The sequence below is a fragment of the Erinaceus europaeus genome, chromosome 5 (genome assembly GCF_950295315.1).
Source record: "Erinaceus europaeus chromosome 5, mEriEur2.1, whole genome shotgun sequence".
NCBI lineage: Eukaryota > Metazoa > Chordata > Mammalia > Eulipotyphla > Erinaceidae > Erinaceus > Erinaceus europaeus.
In genome coordinates, this window is record NC_080166.1 from 46481128 (window position 1) to 46507353 (window position 26226).

Consider the following 26226-nt stretch of genomic DNA (forward strand, 5'->3'; position numbering starts at 1 on the left):
CGAGCGAGTTTCGCGATTGGTTGGGGAGAAGGTAACGACCCAATCAACAAGCAGCGCGCGCGGAGGTCCGGGGCACGAAAGCCAGAGCTACTTCCGGCCAAGCGGAGTTCAAGTCTGTCTACCTTTGTGGAGGTAAGAAGTGCGGTTTAAGAAGGAAAGCAGAGGGAGCCGAGCGTTGGCGCAGTGGGTTAAGCGCATATGGCAAGAAGTAAAGCAGATAAAGAACAGGGACGTTTTCAATGGAGGGGATGGGATACAGACCGCTGATGGTGGAAATTGCACCCCTCCTATCCTATGGTCTTGTCAATATTTCCATGATAAATAAATTTTTTAATCTCTTATTTTATTTTTATTATTTTTATTTATTTATTGGATAGAAACAGCCAGAAATTGAGAGGAGGAGGGAAGCTAGAGAGGGAGAGAGACAGAAAGACACCTGCAATCCTGCTTCACCACTCGCAAAGCTTTCCCCCTGCAGGTGGGGACCTGGGGCTCGAGCCGGGTCCTTGCGCACTGTAGCATGTACGCTCAACCAGGTTCGCCACCACCCGGCCCCTCCATTATAAATAAATTTAAAAAAAAAAGTAAAGCAAAAGAAAAATACAGGATCAGACTTAAATAAAGCCGAGGTCATTTTCAGCAAATCTAAGACATTAAAGGGGAAGTCGGAAAGGGGTTGAAAGGGAGTTGTCTTCACAGTTCCCTATAATGGCATTTTGGTATTGGGTGAGGTGTGTGCACATCTGTTGTGAGGAAATGTGGAATTGTACCCCTGAAACTACAGTCATTTAAAATAACCTTACCTCAATAAAAAATAATTAATTTTAGACTTAAGTGTTTAAAAATCAAAAGGAGGAGGCAGAATAAGACCTTCAAGAGCTCCAGTTTTGTCTTCCACCCTGTGTGTCTATATTCCTTCACAAACTGTCGGAAGCTTTTTACTGTTTGTGAGTGTGGGAGCCTTGCCTGAGCTCTCCATTCATCTCTTAGTGACTTTCTGGACTTCAAGTCTCTGAAAGACAAAAAATGTTTTATTGTGGTTTAAAAACACACATTTTACCATATTAACTTCTTTTTAAATTCTTCTCTTGGATTTCAGCTATCATGATCTTGACTTTCCTCTGATTTAATTGAATGCTTCTTTTTGAAAAAATTCTTTTTAAAAACTATTTATTAAATATTTATGTATTCTCTTTTGTTGCCCTTGTAGTTATTATTGATGTCATTGTTGTTGGATAGGACAGAGAGAAATGGAGACAGGAGGGGAAGACAGGGGGAGAGAAACACAGACCTGCTTCACCGCCTGTGAAGCGATTCCCCTGCAGGTGGGGAGTCAGGGTCTCGAACTGGGATCCTTACGCCGGTCCTTGTGCTTTGTGCCATGTACGCTTAATCCACTGCGCTAACCACCCGATTCCCTTGATTATTTTATTTTATTTTATTTTATTTCATTTCATTACCAGAGCAGCGCTCAGCTCTGGCTTATGGTGGTACAGGGGGTCGAACCTGGGCCTTCAGAGCCTCAGGCATGAGAGTCTCTGCATAACCATTATGCTCTCTACCCCTGCGCAACTGAATGTTTCTTAAACCGTGTGGTGGTTCTTTGTTCATTTCTTCCATCTTGAGACCTGGAACTCGTCTCATTTCTATATGTGCACTCATGCTTTTTCTGATCTCCCTCAGCCCCGTGGCATTACATCTCTATGTGGTGATGACTCATTTATTTCTCTCGCCCAAAGATTTCCTTCAGTTCCATGAATGTATATTAGTAGTTCCATTAATAACTACTTTGAGCCTGAGTTTTTAGTCAGCACATTCCATGTCTTCCTGACTCTCAGTAACTGGCCAGTCTGCCTTTCTAGTTGCTTGGTTCCAAATCTTTTCAGTAATAATTGACTCTTTAATACTCTTATCAGTAATCTGTTAGGAAATTCTGTTCATCCCGTGTTAAAAATATGTTCATAATCAGACATTTTCTACTGCCTCATTATTATCCTGGTCAATATCTAACTTAGACATCTATTATTACTATATCTGTTATTACTATTATTTTATTTGCTGGGTAGAAACAGCCAGAAATCAAAAGGGAAAAGGGTGATAGAGAGAGAGAGACACCTGCAACACTGCCTCACCACCACCAGCAAAGTTTTATCACAAATCCCAGTCTTTGCACCTTGCAACGTGCTCTCAACCCCGTGCACCACACACAACCCAAAAACTTTTATTATCATTATTATTTATTTATTTATTTATTTCCCAGACCACTTCTAAACTCCAGCTTATGATGGTGCTAGGGATTGAATCTGGTACATTTACATTTGCAGGCATGAAAAGCTTTAAAAAATTTTTTTTTTCTCACCTCCAGGGTTATCACTGGGGCTCCATGCCAGCACTACAAATCCACTGCTCCCTGTGGCCATTTCTCTCTCTCTTTTTTTTTTGTTTTCATCTTATTGGATAGGACAGAGAGAAATTGAGAGGATAGGAAGAGAGAAAGACACCCGCTGGCCTGCTCACCGTTTGTGTAGTGTCCCCACTGCAGGTGGGGAGTTGGAGGCTCAAACCCAGATCCTTATGCGGGTTCTTGCATTTAGTACGATGTGCTCATAACTGGGTGTGCTACTGCCCAGCCCTCTGAAAGACATTTATATAGCCCCTATACTATCTCTTCCCATCATATTGCAGTAACTTTCTAAAATGTAATCTTGCTTACATCCTTATTGACTGTAATTAACCAGAGTTATACTGTTAAAACGTTCAAATTGGCAATTGTGCGGTGGTGCCGCAGGTTAAGTGCACATGGTGCAAAACTCAAGGACCAGCATAAGGATCCTGGTTTGAGCCCCCGGCTCCCCACCTGCAGGGAGTCTCTTCACAAGCGGTGAAGTAGGTCTTCAGGTGTCTATCTTTCTCTCCCCCTCTCTATCTTGCCCTTCTCTCTCCATTTCTCTCTGTGTCCTATCCAACAACAACGATATCAATAACCACAACAATGTTAAACAACAAGGGCAACGAAAGGGAAAATAAATATTAAAAAATATTAAAAAATATTAAAATCATGTTATTTTTCTGTTCGAAATTCTCCAACCACTTAATTAATGTTCTAATAACACAACGGTCATATTCCTGACCCAAAATCTTTCTATTTGAAATTCCCTTAACCTGGAGTCTATCTCCCCATATCTCCATGTTTCACTTACTTATTTCCTTTATGCTTTTGCTCATTTGACATATATGACCACTCTGTGTCAAATTATATTGTCCCAGACCTTGCCATCCCTTTTTTTTTCTGTCTTGCTTTTCTCTGTGTCATTTATAAGTCATTTGACATACTACTTACTGAACGTATGTGAGTGTATCTTTAGTTTATTATCTCTTTTCCTTAAGTGTAATGTAAGCTCCATATAGAAGATTTTTGCCAGTTGTTTTCAGTACCACATCTTTAGTTCCTAGGTGAGTAATTGGCAGGTTGTATGTATTCAGCAAATACTGTCAAACGAGTAAATGTATTTTACTATATTTTTCTGTATAAGGCCAAGAAAATTGTAAGACACATGTCAATGAGTCAACAACATCTAGATCAACAAGATCTAGATCCAGATAGTACTACAGAAGTGGAAAATAATCAAAATGCTGAAGAAGAACTTTTTAAAGAATGTGAAGAGATGTGGAAAGATATGGAAGAAGTAAGTGTCAAGAGATAAAAGTCGTATATTGATCAGTGTTAATTCAATTTTATTAGTAGAAAGAATTGTACCATTTCCAAAAACTATTATATTTATAGTTGTAGGCCTATAGGTATTCATTCAGGAAATTATTCTGTGCAGACTATAGAAAGGAAAAGTTTGGGGAGTCGGTCGGTAGCGCAGCAGGTTAAGGGCACGTGGTGCAAAGCCCATAAAGATCCAGGTTGAGCTTCTGGCTCCCCACCTGCAGCGGAGTCGCTTCACAGGCAGTGAAGCAGGTCTGCAGGTGTCTATCTTTCTCTCCCCCTCTCTGTCTTCCCCTCCTTTCTCCATATCTCTGTCCTATCCAACAACAACAACATTAATAACCACAACAGTAGTAACTACAACAATAAAACAACAAGGGTAACAAAAGGGAATAAATAAATACTTAAAAAAAAAGAAAGGAAAAATTTGGCAGTCAGTGCTCTACAGGAGAGGGTCATTTAATGGAAACGAGTCATATAAACAGTATACGATGTGTTATGGCAGAAATGCAGTGACTAAGGAATATTAAGTCTCGATTGACTGGCTCAGGAATATCTTTTAAATATATATTTACTTATTATTGAGTAGAGATAGAGAAATTGAGATACAGAAAGGCAAGATGGAAGAAAAGAGAGGCAGAGGCAGTTACAGCACATCTTCACCACTTGTGAAGCTTCCCCCAGCTGGTGGGAAGCAGGGGTTTGAACCAGGGCCCTTGTGCATTGTAACATGCGTGCTCAACCAGGTACACTACCACTCGATCCCTTAAGAATCTCTTTTAAAAGAGTAACTGAATTGATTTTTTTTTTCTTTCCTCCAGGGTTATTGCTGGGCTCGGTGCCTGCACCATGAATCCACCGCTCCTGGAGGCCATGTTTTCCCCCTTTTTTGTTGCAGCCTCGTTGTGGTTATTATTGCCATTGTTGATGTTGTTCGTTGTTAGATAGAACAGAGAGAACTGGAGAGAGGAGGGGAAGACAGAGAGGGGGAGAGAAAGATAGACATCTGCAGACCTGCTTCACCACCTGTGAAGCGACTCTCCTGCAGGTGGGGAGCCGGGTGCTGGAACCGGGATGCCGGTCCCTGCGCTTTGCGCCACATGCGCTTAACCCACTGCGCCACCGCCCGACCCCCAACTGAATTGATTTCTAAGGGGAAATGTGAGGTTAGCTTGTTAACGTGGGAGAAGCTAAGAAAGCAGAACAAAGTATATAAAGATTAAAAGAACTCTCAGAATATTATATTTTAAATTCACAGACTTTCTGAGAACTGTAATGGTTACGGATTAGTATAGACCTTTGGTGGTGAGTGTGTTGTGAATATATACACGGGTAATCTTACAATTTTATAAACCATTAGTAATTCACTAATAAAAATGATAATAAATTTTAAAAGGCTATGGCTTAAGTAAGCTTGGAGAAGTACTTTCAATGTGAGCTTGTACAGGTAGTTTGGTACAATACTATAAGCATAAAATTTCATGGAGACTTTACTAGTAGTCCTGGTTAGAAGTATGCAAGCACTCAGTTCTTTCATTGCGAATAGAAACATGGATTCAAAGCGCAAGGACCGGCGTAAGGCTCCGGGTTGGAGCCCTTGGCTCCCCACCTGCAGGGGAGTCGCTTCACAGGCGGTGAAGCAGGTCTGCAGGTGTCAAAAACAAACAAAAAAACCCATAAATTCAGAGGTAAAACGAACCAAAAGAACTTTGAGATTATAGTGAAATGGGAGAATTATGGATACTTTGAGGTTCTGGTTTTGGTTATTGGGTGATTGAGTTATTCTTTAAAATTGTGAAATACGGAAACGAGAAGAAGACATAACTGGAGTTTGCGTGAAAACAGCTAATTTAGGTAATGTTGAGTTTCAAATGCATAGACACGAGGCTGGGAGATGGCTACCTGGTAGAGTGCACACTTCATCATGTTCAAGGAACCAAGTTTGAGCCCCAGGCCACCGTATGGGAGCACCAGGGGTAAAGGGGAAGCTTTATGAATGGCAAGGCAACACTACAGTGTCTCTTCTCTATTTCTTTCTTTTTTACTTACTTATTTTTAATTTTTATCTGAGCACTGCTTAGCTCTGGCTTATGGTGGGTCAGGATTGAACCTGGGACTTTGGAACCTCAGGTATGAGAGTCTCTTTGCATAACCATGCTATCTACCCTCACCCATAGTGTCTCTTCTGTGTCTCTTTCTCCCACTTTGCCTCTCATCACCATACAATAAAAATGTCTACCACAGTTATGGAATACTGCAGGTACAAAGTCCCAGAAAAGCCCTGGCAGCAAGGAAAAAAAAATTCATGTTTATCTTCTGAGTTAGTGAGATAGAATCTCTTCTATTACATTATAGAATCTTTCCCAAAATGTATTCTGCTTAACACAGCACATGGTACTCTAGGCCACAGACTTTTGTTGTTGTTGTATTCAGTCTTCCCAGTTAAGTTTTAGATTTGGGCAGATTAGTGAGTATTTTCCTTCAATTTTTTTATATATACAAATCCTTGGTATTTAATATTGTTAATATTATTCCCAGCATGTTTATGTAATCTTAATTTTATTATTTTTTGTATTTTAAGTTGATAATTTATCAATTTTTACTAATTCTTTTTTTTAAATATTTATTTTATTTATTCCCTTTTGTTGCCCTTGTTGTTTTATTGTTGTAGTTATTATTGTTGTTGTCGTTGTTGGATAGGACAGAGAAATGGAGAGAGGAGGGGAAGACAGAGAGGAGGAGAGAAAGATAGACACCTGCGGACCTGCTTCACCACCTGTGAAGCGACTCCCCTGCAGGTGGGAAGCTGGGGTTCGAACCGGGATCCTTATGCCGGTCCTTGTGCTTTGCGCCACCTGCGCTTAACCCGCTGCGCTACAGCCCGACTCCCAATTTTTACTAATTCTTACCATTTTATTAGTGAAATCATGTTTTTACAAGATGGTTGTCACGAGTATTAATTTCTTTTTATTTTTTATTTTTTAAAATATTTATTCCCTTTTGTTGCCCTTGTTTTATTGTTGTTGTTATTGATGTCGTCGCTGTTGGATAGGACAGAGAGAAATGAAGTGAGGAGAAGACATTTTGGGGGAGAGAAAGATAGACACCTGCAGACCTGCTTCACCGCCTGTGAAGCGACTCCCCTGCAGATGGTGAGCTGGGGGCTTGAACCAGATTCCTTATGCTGGTCCTTGCGCTTTGCACCACGTGCGCTTAACCCGGTGCCCTACTGCCCGACTCCCACGAGTATAATTTCTTCTCTCTCCATGTTAGGTGTCTGCACACCACTACCACTTCAGTTCAGTTAGGGACTATTGAATACCAGATCTGCAAGCCCCTGGGAACTCCCCCTCCCTATATAATCCTTATTTATTTGCTTTTGATATGTTTTTCAGCATAGAAACTTGCATTTAAAAGTCACTCCAGTTCTTTTAGACTATTAAACGTTTTAAAAGTACGAATAAAATTTTAATTATCTATATTTACCTTTCAGATATTAGTTACTATTAATAGAGTTTCAAAATTAGTTATTTATCTTATGAGCAAGAAAGAGAACCAGAACATTCTTCCCATATATCTTGTGCTGGAGACTGAACTCAAAGCCTTACATATGGAAGTCCTGTGGTCTAGCCTCTAAGCCGCTTTTCCTCCTCTGCCTCCTCCTTTTTTTTTCTTTCTTTCTTTCTTTCTTTCTTTCTTTCTTTCTTTCTTTCTTTCTTTCTGTTTTGATAGGACAGAGAGAAATTGAGGGGAAAGGAGAGATAGGGAGAGGGAAAGATACACACCTGCAGACCTGCTTCACTGTTCAGAAAGTGTCTCCTCCACAGATGGGAAACGGGGGCTTGAACCCAGGTCCTTGCCCCCTCTGAGCTACTTCTAGTAGCTTTGAGTTTTCTTTTTTTTACTATTTTCTTATAGTATTTTTTAAATAGTATATTCCCTCTTAGTTTCTTAAATCCTCTTTTCCCTAACCTAGCTTCTAATTCATCCTAGCTATCCAACTTTGTTCTTTTTGCTTATTTCTTATGCTCATTTCTTCATTCTCTTTTATCCTATATCTTCTTCATCTTCCTTCTATCCTTCTGCTTTTAAAAAAACATTAACTTATTTGATTTTTTAATTTTTAGAGACAGAAGTTGAGAGGGGAGTGAGAGAGAGAGAGAGACACCTGCATTATTACTTTACCACTGTGAAGGTGGGGCGTGAACCCTTGTCCTTGCATATTGTAACCTCAACCAGGTGTGCCACTGCCTGACCCCTCCTTTTGATTTTTTATATATTCACATTGGGACATATTTGACTGCCTTCCTTATCTACTTCTTTAGAAAGTGAGGAATTTAAACAAATTCATACATCAGACATTTTTGCATTATTTTAGTGAATTATTAAAGTGACTGGTATAAATTGAGACAGTGAATTATCTGTGGGTTGCAGTAATTGACTTGTTTTTATTTATTTTTTTAAATCAAGTGTCAGAATAAATTATCTCTTGTTGGAACTGAGACCCTTACTGATTCAAATGCTCAGGTATGAATTTTTTTTTCCTTCTTAAAATCATAAATAGATTTCATTGTGTTTTGAATAAGAAGTGTACGTCTACATAATAGCTTTGTTAATACGTGTATTACTCAGTGGGAAAATTCTCTAGCCTTTGGTGAAAGAAGTAGAGATTTCATAGTTAAAAATGTCTCAAAACATTTTGAATAAGTTATTAAAATATTGTTTTTATGCTATAATATTTGTACATGAAACTGTTGAATAAGTTACTCACTGAATGCTGTTATGATACCTTACAAAAGGTTAGAACAAGACTGTCTTACTTTATGTTATAGATGGTAGCTGCAGTTATTTATTTATTTTTCAAGCTGGTCTCTTGCTCATATACCACTCCTGGGCCACTTTTTCGTTCAGATAGATACAGAGGAGGATAGCTCAAGAGGATGAGTGAAACAGCAGGAGATACTACAACACAGCAACTTCTTCTCACACCATGGTATTTGTATATTGTGCCATCCTTTGAATGGCAAGACCCTGACCAAGGCTTTTTATGGGTCTTAGTCACAGAAGCACCCCCCTGTCTAGCAGGCTCCAAAATATCAAACTCCTAAAAGAAAGCAGGTGTTTAGCATACATTACATTCACTACAAAAGCAATCCAGGCAGAGTGAGTCACCCTTGTTAGGTTGAGAGGAGCCACCTAAAAATCACAATCCCTCATGCCATCCAAAGGGAAACTTGCAATTGCGTCTTTTGTGTGTGTGATTTGATTTGATACTGGGGATTAAATTCCTGACCTCATACATGTAAGGCATTTCGTTATAACAACTGAGTTATATTTCCAGCCTGCAGCCGACCTTTCCTAAGAATAGAGTCAGATTTGCCTTGCTAACTTTCCTTGCTTAGTTAGTAATTGCAAATTTTCAAAATTAAAGTTCACATTTTCTGAAGCAAGAAGTGAGGAAATGCTGGTTTCTCTAAGTTTTATGTTTAAATTACTTTAGAAATACTGTTGTTACATTATTGTTATTATTTTTTTAAGTTTTCTTTAATTTTTTAAAATATTCCCTTTTGTTGCCCTTGTTTTATTGTTGTAGTTATTTTTGTTGGATAGGACAGAGAGAAATAGAGAGAGGAGGGGAAGACAGAGAGAAAGATAGACACCTTCCCGCCTGCTTCACCACTTGTGAAGAGACTCCCCTGCAGGTGGGGAGCCGGGGGCTAGAACCAGGAACCTTATGCCGGTCCTTGAGCTTTGCGCCACGTGCGCTTAACCCACTGCGCTACTGTTCAACTCCTTATTATTTTATTATTTATCCTAATATATTCTTAGCTAAAAGGATTCTCAATTTATAAGCTCTTGTTTTGTGTGTGTGACTTGTGGAAACTTTAAATTGTCTCCATCTATGTATTTAAAGTCATCTGTAGATACTCATTTGAAAACAAGTTCTTCTGGAAAGGGATAAGAAAGAAAAAGGAACATCTTGAAAGTGAATTTGTTGGCTAGAATTAACATTATTTTCTTAAAGAATTACTTATTTCAGTTATAAATTTAATATACTTAGGTTCTTTTATTTTAAGTTAAATGATGATGCCAGATTGCCATGCTTTAATATTTCATTATTATGAGCATAATATGTATGTTTTAAAGCAGAATTCTGCTTGGATTAGTACTATCTATAGTTAGGTGGCCATTATGTTTTCTGTTACTTTTAAGAACTAGTATGAACAATGTCTATATTTTTATCTATGAATATCTGTGAGTTTTCTATATTAATGGCTTTATCTTATATTTTCATAGCTATCATTACTAATTATGCAAGCAAAATGCTTGACTGCTGAGCTCAGTCAATGGCAGAACGAAACTCCTGAAAGTAAGAATTTTGTTTTTAAGTTTGTAATTTTATAAATTAACTAATGATAAATTAATTTATTGGTCACAAAAGCTTAAAAATTTTTTTTTTTAATTATCTTTATTTATTGGGTGAAAACAGCCAGAAATCAAAAGGGAAGGGAGAGGTAGGAAGAGAACACCTGCATCACTGCTTCACCACTTGTGAAGCTTTCCCCCTACAGATGGGGACTAGGGCTTTGAACCCAGGTCCTTGTACATTGTAACATGTGCACTCCACCAGGTGTGCCGCCATCCAGCCCCTACAAAAAGATTTCACTGTTTTGCCTTTCTGAAATTGACTAAATCCCATTGTGGTTAGGAATATACTTGATTTTTCTTTTTTAAGCATGTTGTGCTTTTTATTATAGATGGGCATGTCTCACATTAGACTAGCGACTGCAGTTATGAAGGACTTATTAGCCATCATTTTATATTCATATACACTATCATAGGTTCAATTGTAGCTATAAATCACCACCACCACCCCCCCCCACCAGCCATTTGGATACATCTATATAGTTTTATCATTCTACTGGAAAAATGATGATTCATAGGACAGTTGTTGTCACAGTCTCTTCCTTCCCTGTGATAGGTATCTGCACCCCAATTACCACCACTGACCCAGGTTCCTCTTCACTATCATGCACTGGAAACCCAACACCCTCTCATTATTTTTTTACCAAGTTATTTTACAAAATTTTTTCGCAACTGAAGTAACTTTTTTTTTTTGCCTTAGTTGATTAAAAAAAAAGGGGTGCTTTTTTAATACCATATTTATTTATTTATTTATTTATTTATTTATTTATTTATTTTTCCTCCAGGGTTATTGCTGGGCTCGGTGCCTGCACCATGAATCCACCGCTCCTGGAGGCCATTTTCCCCCTTTTTGTTGCCCTAGTTATTGCAGCCTCGTTGCAGTTATTATTGCCATTGTTGACGTTGCTTTGTTGTTGGATAGGACAGAGAGAAATGGAGAGAGGAGGGGAAGACAGAGAGAGAGGGGAGAGAAAGATAGACACCTACAGACCTGCTTCACCGCCCGTGAAGCGACTCCCAGGCAGGTGGGGAGCCGGGGGCTCGAACCGGGATCCTTACGCCGGTACCTGCGCTTTGCGCCACGTGCGCTTAACCTACTGCGCCACCGCCCGACTCCCTATATTTGATTTTTTAAAATATATTTATTTGTTGGTTATGAACAGAAAAATTGAGAGGGAAAAGGGGAGGGGAATAGGTAAAGAGACACCCGCAACACTGCTTCACCACCATGAAGCTTCTCACCCACAGTTGGGGACTGGGGGTTTAAACCCAGGTCCTTGCTTATAACATGTGCACTCAATTGTGTGTGTACTGCCCAGGCCCCTGGGTTTCTGTGCTTTCATATGTGTCTCCTCCTTTATCCTGTTCTTCTCTTTCCTTTCCTTTCTTTCTTGCTTTTTTTTTGTTTGCTTTTTGTTTTAAAGATTTATTTACTTATTTATTTAAAAGAGAAATAAAGAGAGGAACGACCAGAGTATCATTTGGCATATGTGGTGCTGGAGACTTTTTTTGCTGTGCCACCTCCTGGGTCCCCCCCCACCCCCCAATCTGGCAGAGAGAATGAAAGAGAACACGGCACTGAAGCTTCCCTCACTGTGAGGGCTAGCCTCAAACCTAGGTTCAGCACATGTTGAAGCAGGATACTATCCAAATGAGCTATTTCACTGACTTTACTCCCATCTTGAGATTTATTTCAGTATTCCACTTCCTTGGAGTCTTCTCTCTCCAGTTTCTTTTTATTTGTTTGTTTGTTGAATCATTTATTTATTGATTTACTTATGAAGGATTGGGGGAGGGGAAGAAAGAATGAAAGCATCTCTCTGGCACATGAGATGCCAGACATCAAACTTCTGGCCTCATTCTTGCAAGTTCAGTGCTCTCACCACTGTCACCTCCCAGGTCACACTCCTCCATTTCCTAATTTGACAATTTTATTTGCATTTTTAGTTTTCTAAAATTTTTAGTTTTCATTACTGTAGTCATGCCAATATCCAGTATTTTTTCCCCAGTTTTTTCATACAGCCTAGAAACATTTAATTTTAAGTGCTTGTTCTTTCGAGGATTGTGCTCAGTTCTATTCACTTTCCTATATGCATTATAGTTCCTGCTCCTGTTTTTATGTTTTAAATCTATATAGTGACTTGCACATAAGTTTACTAGTATTGCCACAACAAAGTACCATGACCTAGGTTGGTTAAATAACAAATTCTTTTTTTGATGATAAAAGTTCAAAATCAGCGAGTCAAGTGGTAGCGCAGCAGGTTAAGTGCAGGTGGTGCAAAGTGCAAAAGTTCAAAATCAGAATGTTGACAGGTTTGGATTCTTCTGAGTACTTTCTTCTTGTTTCTAAGATTGCTGTCTTTTCTCATATGTCCTCATCTCTGTATAAGGTTACTAGTCACATTGGAATAGGACTCACTGAAGACCTCCATTAGTTAACTTTTTAAAGACACATTTTTGGATAATTGACATTTTATATTCTGCAACACTACATAAGCTTTTCTCTGTTCATCTCTCTTTACATCAGAAAGAAAAATGGGAAAAATAAATGGCCAACAGAAAAGGTGGGATCATGTGCAGCCTTCAATCCCCAGGGGTAACTGGTGGCAAATAAAAGGAAAAATATATGAAAAATATAGCATATAGCTCATTGCAGTATCAAAATGAAAAGAAAAAGAGAAAAAACAATTTTATATAGTAGGCAGGATCAGGTGGTAGCAAACCCTGTAGAGTGCACTTTTTAAATATATATATATATTTGTTGACTTAATATCAAAGGATAGAAATATTTGATAGTGCACCTATCTGCCTTTTGGTAACTTCTTATAATAGAAAGGTTCTATATATGCATCACAGGTATTTTTTTTTTATTATGAGGAAAAAAATATATTGGTTGTGAAAGTGTTGAATGTTAACTCCAAAACAATATGTAAATGTTACTATTACCATGAATTAACTATACAACTCAAGTATTAGGAATTTATTTTCCTTTCCTTACATTTACTACATATATACCTTTCCTTTTTTTTTTAATTTTTATTTATTCTTTTGTTACCCTTGTTGTTTTATTGTTGTAGTTATTATTGTTGTTATTGATGTCATTGTTGGATAGGACAGAGAGAAATGGAAAGAGGAGGGGAAGATAGAGGGGGAGAGAAAAATAGACACCTGCAGACCTGCCTCACCTCCTGTGAAGCGACTTCCCTGCAGGTGGGGAACCCGGGGCTTGAACCGGGATCCTTTTGCTGGTCCTTGCGCTTCGCGCCACCTGTGCTTAACCTGGTGCGCTACTGCCTGACTCCCTATACCTTTCCTTTTTAACGTATATATTTTATTGGGGGATTAATGGTTTACAGTAAATAGAGTCATTGGTGCATATGTAAAATTTCTCAGTTTTCTTTATATATAAGATTTTGCTTATTGATGAGAAAGGTAGGAGGAGAGAATAATATGGAGAATTTATGAACACATGAATTTGAAAAAAAAAAGCTGTCTCTAAGACTTTGTGAAAACTATGGTGATTATCTTTGGGGGAAGGTGGGAGTATAGAACTTTTGTGGTAAGTGCAGTGTGGAAATATACCCTATAATTTTATAATGATGTAAACCACTATTAACTCACTAATAAAAAAAGTAAAGCTGTCATTATTTGTGGTGACATCATGCTATTTAATGAAAACTTGAAAAACTCTATAACTATTAGAAATATCAAATAATGCTTTAAAATGATTGGTTACAAAATCAGTATATAAATATTTCCTAGTGGGGCTGGGAAATGGCTTACCAAGTAGACTGTGTACTTTACCATGTACAAGGACCTAGGTTCTAGTCCTCGACAGTCACATGGGAGCACCATGAAGAGGAAACTTCAGTGGTATGTCATACTGTGGTATCTCTATAGCTCTCTCCCTCTCTTATTTCAGAGAAACAGAAAGGGAGAGAGAAAGAGTACTGGGCTCAGCAGAACCACACAAGCAGAAACCCCAATGAAGCAGGGGGAAAAAAATCTATCACATTAAGTCTAAAGAAAGAATTAAAGAAGGGCTGGGGTAGATAGCATAATGATTATACAAAGACACTCTCATACCTGAGGCTCCTAAGTCCCAGGTTCCGTCCCCGGCACCACGATAAGACAGAGCTAAGCAGTGCTCTGGTAAAAAGAAAAGAAAGAATTAAAGACAACAGTTCATGAAAGATAAAAGACCTGTATTAAAAAACCAAAAAGGGAGTCGGGCTGTAGCGCAGCGGGTTAAGCGCAGGTGGCGCAAAGCACAAGGACCGGCATAAGGATCATGGTTCGAACCCCGGCTCCCCACCTGCAGGGGCGTCGCTTCACAGGCGGTGAAGCAGGTCTGCAGGTGTCTCTCTTTCTTTCCTCCTCTCTGTCTTCCCCTCCTCTCTCCATTTCTCTCTGTCCTATCCAACAACGACAACAATAATAGCTACAACAATAAAACAACAAGGGCAACAAAAGGGAATAAATAAATAAAATAAATATTAAAAAAAAAGATATTTAAAAAAAAACAAAAAAAAGGGAGTTGGGTAGTTAAGCGCACGTGGGGCGCAAAGCGCAAGGACCGGCGTAAGGTTCCCGGTTTGAGCCCCCGGCTCCCCACCTGCAGGGGAGTCGCTTCACAGGCGGTGAAGCAGGTCTGCAGGTGTCTATCTTGTTCTACTCCACTCTGTCTTCCCCTCCTCTCTCCATTTTTCTCTGTCCCATCCAACAACAACAATAATAACTACAACAATAAAACAAAAAGGGCAACAAAAAGGAATAAATAATAAAAATAAAAGAAAATGATGTTAAAATAGAAACAACTCCAAGATACATGGAAAAGACATGGAACATGATATTAAGAGAGAGGAAAATATTTCATATACATAGATGAGGAATACTAATATAGCTTAGGTGTTCATTTTTTTACCAAGATATAATGCATAGATTTAATGTAATTTCAATCAAAATTTCAATGACACATTTTAAAGAAATGAAAAAACAAACTTGGGAATCATTAAAGGACTCTCGCAGCTAATGCAATCCTGAGATGAAAAATGGAAAGCAAGAAAGACAAAAACAAATAGGACATGGAAGTGGTGGAGCAGGGGTGGGGCATAGCTGACTCCATAGAATATGCCACCCGCCTCGCCTGTGAGGCTCTAGGTTTCAGCCTCAGCACACATGGGAGTGCCGAGGACAGCAGTGGAAGAACTTCACAGGTGTTGGAGTGGTGCTATGGTCGATCCCCTCTGTATCTGTCTCTCCCACTTTCTCTGCTTTTTCCTCACCCCCACGCCCTCCAAGGGGAGTGAAAAACTTAACTTTTGAGTTAAAGGTAGGACGCAGTATTGCTCATGGTACCGCGGAACTGGGAAGGTGGCTTAGTAGTAGAGTGACTGACTGCCTTGCGTGCCTGAGGTCTTAGGTTCAGTCCCTGTAATCATGAGAGCAACAAAAACAAGTCGAGCTGCAAGGATGGTGGAGGTGGTGGTCAGGGAGGAAGGGCCAGTGTTGTTACTTTTTCCTCTGCCTGACTCTGTTTCTCCCAATCTCTAGTAAAGCAGAATATTGGTAAGCTTTTGTGTCTCTTGTTTTTGCTTCTTTCTAGGTTACTGGTGAGAAATGTGTTCTCTTTATAGTTGCATTACTTTCTTCTAAAAGTCATTTTTCCCTGCTTGTTTTCAATACTTTGTCTCTTACTATAAGAAGTTTAAATTTTACATGTCTTGGCACTCATTTCCTTATTTCCCTATTTGATATTCACTCAAGTTCTTGAATATGTGAATTTCAAGTATCTGACAGTATTTGAGAAAGTTTCAGTCTTTTTACCTTCAATTTTTTTTTTTTTTCAGATTCCGCTGTTCTGGTGTTCACTTGAATTCCAGTTTCTTTTAAGTTTTGTTCTGTTTTTTTTTTTAAATTTAATTTAAAAATGTGATAAATCACATCATTTTATCATTGTGACCTTATTCAAGTAGATAATTCAATAACGTTAAATGGATTTCTATATATTCTATACTTAAGAATATAAATTCCTAATTTTTAAGATTTTTACTCAGCAGATGTATACTTTTGTTTTTGTAGTAATTCCACTCAGTGAAGAAATTCTGGTATCACTGGGAAAAGAGCAGGTGAGTCAGCTAATGATTTATAGTAATTCCGAATAATGTGTACATTTATTTTTCTTTTCAAAGTAACGCAAGAGACTTATTTGCAATGATTTAATCATGTGAGATACAGTATGATGTCTATGTATCATCTACTAAGCCTGTTCAGTCATGCTATTTTTCTATTTATCTATACACTTAGTTTTTTCTTCTTTTTTTATATTTACACTACAAATTAATAGGAGTGTACATAAACACTATTCCCACCACCAAAAGACTATGTCCCATCCCATTCTCCCCTCTCCATCCCCACCCCGTGAAGCAGAACATCCACCCTCACCCAGGGTTTTTACTTTGGTGTCCTGCACTTAGTTTTATACATTTTAACTTAATTCACAAAGATTGAAAGAGATCAAGGCTAGGACTGAGCCTGTGACATTACAGATAGAAAACTATACTGCTAAACCACCTTTCTGAAATAATTTTGGGTGTATGGTAGATAGGATAATAGTTATGTAGAGAGACTGTCATGCCTGAGGCTCCAAAGTCCCAAGTTCTATCCCCTGCACCACCATAAGCCAGAGCTGAACAGTGCTCAGGTTAAAAAAAAAAAAGTAAAATAATTTTTAAAAAATTAGTTAACTTATTTATTGGATGGAGACAGCCAGAAATCAAAAGGGTAGGGGGTGATAGAGAGGGAGTGGAATAGAAAGACCTGCATGACTGTTTTACTACTTATGAAGCTTTCCCCCTGCAGGTGGGAACTGGGGGCTCAAACCTGGGTCCTTGTATACTAATGTGCGCTTAGCTAGGTGTACCACCACTCAGCCCTTGAAATAATTTTCTATTTCAGTTATATTTTATTGAACAGCATTTTTTAAAGATTTGAATTTTTTTTGCCTCCAGGGTTATTGCTGGGGCTCGGTGCCTGCACCATGAATCCACTGCTCCTGGAGGTTTTTCTTTTTCCCCTTTTGTTGCCCTTGTTGTAGTTATTATTGTTGCTGGTGGTGTCATTTGTTGTTGGATAGGACAGAGAGAAATGGAGAGAGGAGGGGAAGACAGAGAGGAGGAGAGAAAGCTAGACACCTGCAGACCTGCTTCACCGCTTGTGAAGCGACTCCCCTGCAGGTGGGGAGCCGGGGTTCGAACCGGGATCCTTATGCCGGTCCTTGTGCTTTGCGCCACCTGCGCTTAGAACATATGTTTTAAAAGCACTTCACACTTCTCCAAATATGTGTTAACATACCACCAATGTATTTAGAAAAGAGATCTAATCTGCCTGGTTACTGAAAACTTTCTATTAATTTACCCTTTAATATGAAGTTAAAATATAGTCTCTAAATCTCTTACATTTTTGTTTTTTATTTAACAGTGGTTTACTTGCAGAACTTAACCACTTGCTCTCTTTTCAAAGGCTTTCTGCTGTGATATTTTTATAAATGTATGACTGTGTATCTTGGAATAATATATACATAATAATAAGTATATTTAATTATTAGACTAATGGCTAAGCAATTAATTTGAATTTTTTTTTTTAGTTCACAAAATTGAAACATGATCTTGAACTGGTGCTATCTACTGTTCAATCAAAGAATGAAAAGTTAAAGGAAGACCTGGAAAGGTATCTATATCTCTGTATATATTTAAATGTAGTTATTTATATGATGGAAATACTGACAAGATCATAGGATAAGAGGGGTACAATTCTTATTACCAGAGCTCCGTATCGCATCCCCTCCCCTGGTAGCTTCCCTGTTCTTTAAACCTGTGGGAGTATGGGAGTATGGTCATTATGGAGTGCAGAAGGTGGAATGTCTGGATTCTGTAATTGCTTCACTGCTGAACATGGGTGTTGACAAGTCGATCCATACTCCCAGCCTGTCTCTCTCAGAAAGCTGTATTGTGTTAGATTTACAGCTAATCATTGTTGCCCTTGTTGTTTTATTGTTGTAGTTATTATTGTTGTTATTGATGTCGTCATTGTTGGATAGGACAGAGAGAAATGAAAAGAGGAGGGGAAGACAGAGAAGGGGAGAAAAAAACAGACACCTGCAGACCTGCTTCACCGCCTATGAAGAGACTCCCCTGCAGGTGGGGAGCCGGGGACTCGAACTGGGATCCTGGTGCTGGTCCTTGCACTTTGCGCCACCTGTGCTTAACCTGCTGCACTACTGCCCAATGCTTCATTAGTATGATGTTTTATGTGGCTGTCATTTGTGTTTTGTGTTTGTAGGGAGCAGCAGTGGTTACGTGAACAGCAGCAGATAATGGAATCTCTTAATGCACTACATAACAAAATGAAAGAGCAGATTGTGACCTTTTCTGAGTCAAGGTATTTTGTGTTCTAGATTTTTAAAATAGAAAGTATTATTTGCAATAATTGAAATAGATGGGTGAAAAGGTGTAAATTTTATCAGATTATGAGTCTCACCCTGACTTTTTTCAACTGTTTGAATTAGGAATGGCTTATACATGGCTATACCTTTATTCCCCTGCATCTTACAAAAATGACATTATTTTCATAAACCTAGTTACTTGGTCTGAAAAAAATGTAGTTTGATCAATTTTATTTGTAACCAGTTACATAGATTTATGTATGTTATCAGACAAATATTTCTTTTTCTTGTTTAAAAATTTACTAGAGTCATCAGTGAACTTAAAACTAAGTTGCATGATATAAAAGAATATAGAAAGAAACTCTTAATTACCATGGGTGAATTTCTAGAAGACCATTTTCCTTTGCCTGACAGAAATGCTAAAAAGAAAAAGGTAAGTTTAAAGACATCTGTGTTTTCCTTTTTTATATGTTTATTAATATATTTCAAACATGTACAGAAATATTCCATTATCATGATTTAAGTTATTGAAAAATTAGATGCAAGTTAGTTGTTTGATAATACAGGATTTGCTAGATTTTTTTGTGTGTGTGTGTGTCCTTAACTGAGGCTTTCCATTTCAGGCCAGCTATTTCAGGTAGAGGGAAACAGAGACAGAGAGAAAGACGAATAAACAAGGCAACTCCAAACCACTGCCCCCCCGGCCAACCTTTTCATTATTTTTCTTTTAGGAGAGGGCACTGTTCCCCCTTTCTTAGAGTACCACTTGGTGCCTACCAACTAAGTTTTCCACTGGTAGAATAAGAGGTTTGATCTATTCCAAATTTAAAATGAGTTTTCCTCTTTCTAGGTTCCTATGGTTCAAATATTGTTTCTCTTCGTACTTTAATCTCTATTTCACTGGTTTCCAGAGTTTTTTTTTCTTCTTGTCTGTTTGATTTTTGGATTCCTCTAGTTTATCTTCAAACCTAATGATTCAGCTTTTAGCTTATGTCATTCTAATGTTGGTACCTTTTATTTTTTCAGGCCAGCCACTTTGTTTCTTTGCTTTCTGTTTGGACATCCCTTAAGCTCTTATACTTCAGTTTTTTAAAATTAATTTTCCTTGAACCATATTCTGATGAACATCTGTAGGATTGTTGCTTTGAAATCTTCGTTATGAATGCTTAGGTATCTCTGTGGTATTTGGGGTATTTTGTGATTTTTTTCTCTTGATCCTTTTGTGCAAGTGATTCCTCCATTGAATTTTCTCATTGAGTATGAATGTTCTTGGGGGGATGAGCCAAGGACCTGTACCAGGACTGTGGTGGCCCACTTGTCATGGTACTTGGGCTGTCAGTGCCCAGTTTGGAGATTAGGTGGGGCTGGATAGGTGGCCACTTTGCTGAAGTGCGGAGGACTTGCTGAACTAGTAAGGGAGGAAATTCTGGCAAGTATGGTATTTGTAGACTGTTTCCCACTATTGGGCTACTGGAGAAGGGCTTCCCAAGAGAGGTAAGTGCATTTTCTGTGGGATATACTGAGGTGTTGCGTGGGTACCCGCCAGCTGAGGCTGCTATGAAGGCAGCCTCATTTCCCGGCATTCCATAAAGCAGACAGTCTGTTAGAGTTGCTCCACTACTAGTAGTCCCAGCGCTTCAAATGCACTGTGGGTAGGGCTTTGGCAGATGTTGTCAGTGCCCCTTATCCAGTTATTCTTCTGTTTTGAGGTCCTCATCAATAAGGCAAGGCCTCTAGAATTGCCATGCTGAGGTGTGGTGTGCTGGGCCACTGGAATGGCAGTTCTTCCAAGTCCTGGTGGGTGAGCCCTTTCCAGGTACTTTCTTCCAGTTAAGCTTCCCAAATGTGCCCTTGTTGATCAAATACTTTCCTGGAGGGACACTATTGGAATTCCTGGGAAAGCTTCTACCTCAGGTGTTTGCCCTTAAAAACTGATGGTATGGAAGTTGGTGTCTGCTGTTCTGCTTTCAGAACGGTGACTGGGGCTGGCTAAAATAGCATCTACCAGAAACGCCAACGCTTTTACATCCTTTAGTTTCTTGCTTCCCACAATAATGTTGAAAGTGTGGAGTCAAAGTATTGGGCTGTCGGGGTTTGAAGCTGCCCCACACCCTGTTCCTCAGGTTGAATTTTGGTGCTTTAGACAGCACTTCTCACTCACACCCTGCTGTTCCACGTTGACGCTTCTTACTGACTGTGAGGAGGACCTCTTTGTCATCTCCACTTAGACACTTCTTCACTTTTATTCTTTACTATGGAAAGTCTTCATCTGCGTTTTAGCAAATGGAGACTCACAGTTGTGTTTGGTGAGTCTTAGGGGAGGCCTCTCCTTCCTTCAACAGTCTTTTTGTTGGTAAAACAGACTGGAGGTGGTTCCTCATCTGGCAAACTGCCAGACTGTTACCAGTCACTCAGGAGTAGATACGGGCTTTAGCCCCAGGAGTCTCTCCTTAGGCTCCTCTCTGTCCACAAGCCACACGTGTTTGCACTCACTGGTGACTTGATGGGTTCCCAAAGTAGTCACAGTCTCGTCTTGTTGCAGTCTCAAGTGATCTTTGATATTCCTTGTTCTTTAGAGAAGTTTCTCAGCTGGGTGGAGCTGGCAGTCTGCGCAGAGTTGTGGTCTCTGGATGCTGTGGTGATTTGGTGGGTTCCTAAAGTAGTTCTAGTCCTGTCTTGTGTTGCGGTCCTAGGTGGTCTCCTTTGATATTCCTCATTGACCGATTATGGGAAATTTTAAATTGACTTATTTATTTTTTTTCATCTGTGTTTTAGAGAGGTTTCTGAACTGAGTCATTCAGTTCAAATTTTACTCTAGTTTTGCTCTGGTCTCCACAGACAGTAAATGTCATCTCTTCCTATTAGACTATCTTGGTCCCTACTCCTGAGTCTTCCTTGTGTGTTGAATCACACCTACATCATTGTGGATGCTGGACTAAAAAAAAAAACAAAAAACAAACATAAATGAGTACCCATCCAGACAGGATGCTTAGTATTGATGGACTGTAAGTTAATAGCTTATGGAAAATACCTAAAGGACTGAATAGTACTAAGGTGGAGGATGCTACAGGTTTATAATTACTTTCCTCGAATCTTTGGAGAGTTTTTTTGTTTGTTTGTGTCCCGGCGCCTGTCCCCCATCCCCATCCCTCGCCCCCAGCATACTACTTAGTTCTGTCTTATAGTAGTGCTAGGGATTGAACCTGGAACCTTTGGTATCTCAGGTATGAAAAACCTTTTGCATAACCATTGTGCTATCTTCCCAGCCTTTGAGGATTTATTGAATGGGATTGGGGTGAGATTTATTCTCTATCATTCTGAGGGAAAAAAAGAACCAGTAAATTGAGTTAATATGAGGAAATGTCAAGAATTATAGAAAGATGAATAAGCTTCCTCAGAAGCAAGTTTTTTTTGTCCTTGGCTATACCCACTAGAAATTTATGGGGCCAGGTGGTGGCACACCTGCTTGAGCGCAAGAATCTGCGTTTGAGCTCCTGGTCCCCACTTGCAGGGGGAAAGTAGTGTTGCAGGTGTCTATCTGTCTCTCTCCCTATCACTTCTTCCCCTCTTGATTTCTGGCTGTCTTTATCCAATAAATAAATAAATTTTCAATATTGAGATGTTAGAATGTTAGACTTTATTTTATAAGTGTATAATATGCATATCATGTATTTGTACACAGTTTAAATTATATCTTTACTAATTGGAAGAGATTGCATTACCAGTCGTTTCAACTATGCTTTGATATAACTGAGGAGATGTTCTTAGGGATACAATTTCACATTCTATTATATTTTTATAAATCTATTTCACTTGAGCAATTGACTCACTTTCAGAATTCTTTTTAAAATCACATAGTTAGACATGTTGGGGGCACCGAAGGTAGCTTGATAGACTTGATTCCGACACTTGATAGACTTGATTCTGAGCACCATATGGGAATGTCACAGCACCAGAAGAAGTTGCAATGCTGTTCTTTCTCTCTCTCCCTCTAAAATACAAAGGGTGAAAGTGTATCCCCAAACAGTGAAATTAGACATGTACAAGACCCTGGAACTGTAAAAATAAAAGTTTATTTTTGGTCTTAGAATACCTTATCCCATTGCAATTAAGAAATGCTGATTTTCTTTTTTTTAATTTTTGCGAAAAACCTAGTATTTTGCTGTTGGAAGAATTTAAGTGTTAATTTATGTTACTTGTTTCTCAAAGAAAAACAAAGAAACAACTGAACATCTGATAACACTGCATGAGATTTTGGAGGTAGGTGTTTTTATTTAGTTGTTTTTGCCTTGAAGGTATCTTTGGTGTATACGATGTACACAGACTTAAAAATACTGCTTTAGTTCTCAATATTTTCTAAATTTCTTTATGATAATTTTAGTATAAAACTATTCTCTGTACAGCACTAGAAAATATTTTTAAAAGAATCCTGAAATTTGACTCTTCTTAATTTTATTTCTAAAATTTTAATCTTACTCTTAATCATATTCTTTTTAAAAAATATTTATTTATTCATTCCCTTTTGTTGCCCTTGTTGTAGTTATTAGTGTTGTTGTTGTTGTTGTCGTTGCTGTTGGACAGGACAGAGAGAAATGGAGAGAGGAGGGGAAGACAGAGAGGGGGAGAGAAAGACAGACACCTGCAGACCTGCTTCACCGCTTGTGAAGCGACTTCCCTGAAGGTGGGGAGCCAGGTCCGGGATCCTTACACCGGTCCTTGCGCTTTGCACCACCTGCACTTAACCCACTGTGCTATCGCCCGACTCCTTCTTAATCATATTCTTAAGATTATTACCTTAAGTAAATGTTTAATGTTTATCCAGTGACAGCTTATGCTGTTACATCAACAAGATCTTTAGTTGACAACTTTTAAATGTTCTAAAATACATACGTGAGGTTAAGGCTTCTTTTGCCAAAGTTGCAGAGATTTGTGCAGTTTGTTTTTCCAAATGTAAGGACAAAATAATTCCAACTTTTTCTGCTTGGCTTTTTCAATTATTTAATTATTTATTTTAAGATAGAGACAGAGAGAGTAAAGGAGACCACAGACCCAAAGCTTCCTTCAGTGCAGTAGGGGCTGGGCTTGAACCTGACTCATGCATATGGCAAAGCAAATAAGCTATGTTGCCAGCTCTGTTTTTTCTTTTTATTTTTCTTTCTTTTTTCTTTAACAAATACCTTTGATAAGGTCAGTGGAGACAGACTTCCATGCCTGAGGCTCTGAAGTTTCAGTTCCTTGCTCCCCTATAGATCAGAGTTGAACAGTGCTATCTCTTTCTCATTAAAATAATTTTTTATTAAAACTTTATTTACTTTTTTATTTTATTTTATTTTTTTACTTTATTTACTTTTTCCAGAGTTATCACTGGGACTTGGTGCCTACACTACAAATCCACTGCTCCTGGAGGCCACTTTTCTCTTTTGTTGCCCTTGTTTACTGTTTTTGTTGTTATTATTGCTGTCGTTGTTGTTGGATAAAACAGAGAAATCGAGAGAGGTGGAGAGACAGACACCTGCAGGTGGTGATGCAGAATTGAACCTGGGTCCTTGTGCTTGGTAATATGTATACTTAACCAGGTGCACCATCACTTGGCCCCTTCATTAAAGTTACTTATTTGTTTATTTGTTTATTTGCTTATTTATTCTTCGATAGAGACAGAGGAATTGAGAGAAGGGGATATAGAGAGGGAAATCGAGAGAGACCTGCAGCCCTGCTTCACCACGCATGAAACTATCCCCTTGCAGGTAGAGACCTGAGTCCTTGTACATTTAACCACCTGCACTACCACCTGGCCCCTTAAAATAAATTTTTAAAAATAAAATATCTCTGAACCTTTAAAAAATGTATTAGAGCTTCAACCAATTTATAAAATATATTAAATGCTTTACAAGAGCTTGATTTTACAGTTCATTGCAAATTGGGTAAGAGATAGCTGAAACAATCTAGAAGGAGTAGGATATTTAATCATCTGTTTTCCTTTTTCAAATCAGAAGTCTTTTTGGAAAACTTTTTAAAAAAAATTTTATTATCTTTATTTATTTATTGGATAGAGACAGCCAGAAATTGAGAGGGATGGGGTAGTAGAGAGGGGAAGAGACAGAGAGACACCTGCAACACTGCTCACCCTTGCAAAGCTTTACCCCTTGCAGGTAAGGACCAGAGGCTCGAACCTGGGTCCTTATGCACTCAATCAGGTGCACCACTACCCAGTGGTAAGAAAACTTTTTTTGTTATAATTTTGTGCACTGGATTTGAAAATGTATTTTTATCTAAGAGCCATCTTAACATACTATATTATTGCTTTTTAAAACAATTCAAATATATTTTATATTTGAAGTTAGAACCTTTAAAAATATTATTTTATGGAAGAGAGAAAGGTCTGCAGGTGGCTTTCTCTCCCCCTCTGTCTTCCCCTCCTCTCTCTATTTCTGTCTGTCCTGTCTAACAATGACAACAACAATAATAACTACAAAAACAATGAAAAAACAAGGGAAAATAAATAAATATTTAAAAAATAAAGAAGAAAAAAAACTATTAAATTAATAGTTATTTAAAGAGGGGAAATGTCACTCATTGGTATATAGCTTCATTGTGTGTTTCAGCTACATTAAGTTTTTTCTAAAGATATACTTTATATTTTTTCTAGATTCTTTTAAATAGACTGTTTGATGTTCCACATGACCCATATGTCAAAATTAGAGATTCTTTTTGGCCACCTTATATTGAACTGCTCTTACGTAATGGAATTGCCTTGAGACATCCAGAAGATCCAACCAGAATAAGATTAGAAGCTTTCCATCAGTAAAAATATAGTCTCTTTTTTAAAGACTACTTAAGGAATATCTTATTCAAGGTCATAATACAAATGTTCAGGATTACTGCATGAAGAACGTTATTTGCAAGGCATGCAAGCTTATTTTTATCCTTTAAATGAGATGCTACCATTTTTTATTCACTTAAAAATGTACCTTTCTCGGGGCCATGTGGTGGTGCACCTGATTAAACACACTCATTACAGTACTCAAGAATGCAGGTTCAAGCCCCACCTACAGGGGGAAAGCTTCACAAGTGGTAAACCAAGGCTGCAGGGTCTCTCTGTCTCTTCCCTTCTTTATCTCCTCCTCCCCTCTCAATTTCTCTCTGTCTCTGTCTAATATATAAATAAAAATGTAATTTAAAATGTTCCTTTCTCATTCTATTAGTACTTTGGTGTTTTAAAATGTGTGGACAGGAAAGCAAATAAAATATTTTAGGCTTGATCATTATAGAACTTTCTACAAGATTCTTTGATACAGTATTGCTAATGTGATGTGAAATCTTTTTTAATATTTATGGCAGTTTTAAAATACATATTTTAGTTCCGTCTGCTAGTCTACTTTACATTTGGCCAGCTCATTTGCACATGGTTTTAAAGTTGATGTAGTAACTAATTTGATGCATCAGCTCTGCTCTATGTACATTGCCTTAGTTCTGTGTTTATTGAAAGTCAGAATATACAAGCCAATGGGTGAAAGTTATACTTTAGTGTGCATTACATAACAAGTGACATCAAATATTAAATCACTTTTGATTATGTTAAAAAATTGTGTTCACAAATTTTGTTAAACCTTGTAACATTTCTGTCAATAAAACTCATCTAAACATT

The 26226-nt window shown here is 38.3% G+C and overlaps 1 protein-coding gene across 5 annotated transcripts; it reads left to right on the forward strand.

Annotated features, from left to right (window-relative positions):
• The first annotated feature begins 9 nt into the window (after window positions 1–9).
• Window positions 10–26226, forward strand: CENPK (centromere protein K). 5 transcript variants are annotated; one of them, XM_060191277.1, is made up of 10 exons: window positions 11–132; window positions 3534–3686; window positions 8183–8239; window positions 10010–10082; window positions 16220–16266; window positions 17784–17866; window positions 18479–18577; window positions 18888–19014; window positions 22791–22841; window positions 23940–25176. In XM_060191277.1, the coding sequence occupies exons 2-10, from the start codon at window positions 3555–3557 to the stop codon at window positions 24138–24140; spliced, it is 870 nt and encodes a 289-aa protein (XP_060047260.1). In that variant the 5' UTR covers window positions 11–132; window positions 3534–3554; the 3' UTR covers window positions 24141–25176. The 5 variants fall into 5 exon arrangements, with proteins under 5 accessions (XP_060047261.1, XP_060047260.1, XP_060047262.1 ...); XM_007523479.3 differs by lacking the exon at window positions 23940–25176 and adding an exon at window positions 25228–26226 and having other exon boundaries at window positions 23–132; XM_060191280.1 differs by lacking the exon at window positions 11–132 and adding an exon at window positions 8624–8705 and having other exon boundaries at window positions 3609–3686; window positions 23940–25215.

Coding starts and splice junctions, on each gene's coding strand:
- CENPK (XM_060191277.1), top strand. CDS start 3,555: ATGTCAATGAGTCAACAACATCTAGATCAACAAGATCTAGATCCAGAT. Junction 17,867..18,478: donor TTAAAGGAAGACCTGGAAAG/GTATCTATATCT, acceptor TTGTGTTTGTAG/GGAGCAGCAGTGGTTACGTG. Junction 22,842..23,939: donor CACTGCATGAGATTTTGGAG/GTAGGTGTTTTT, acceptor CTTTTTCCAGAG/TTATCACTGGGACTTGGTGC.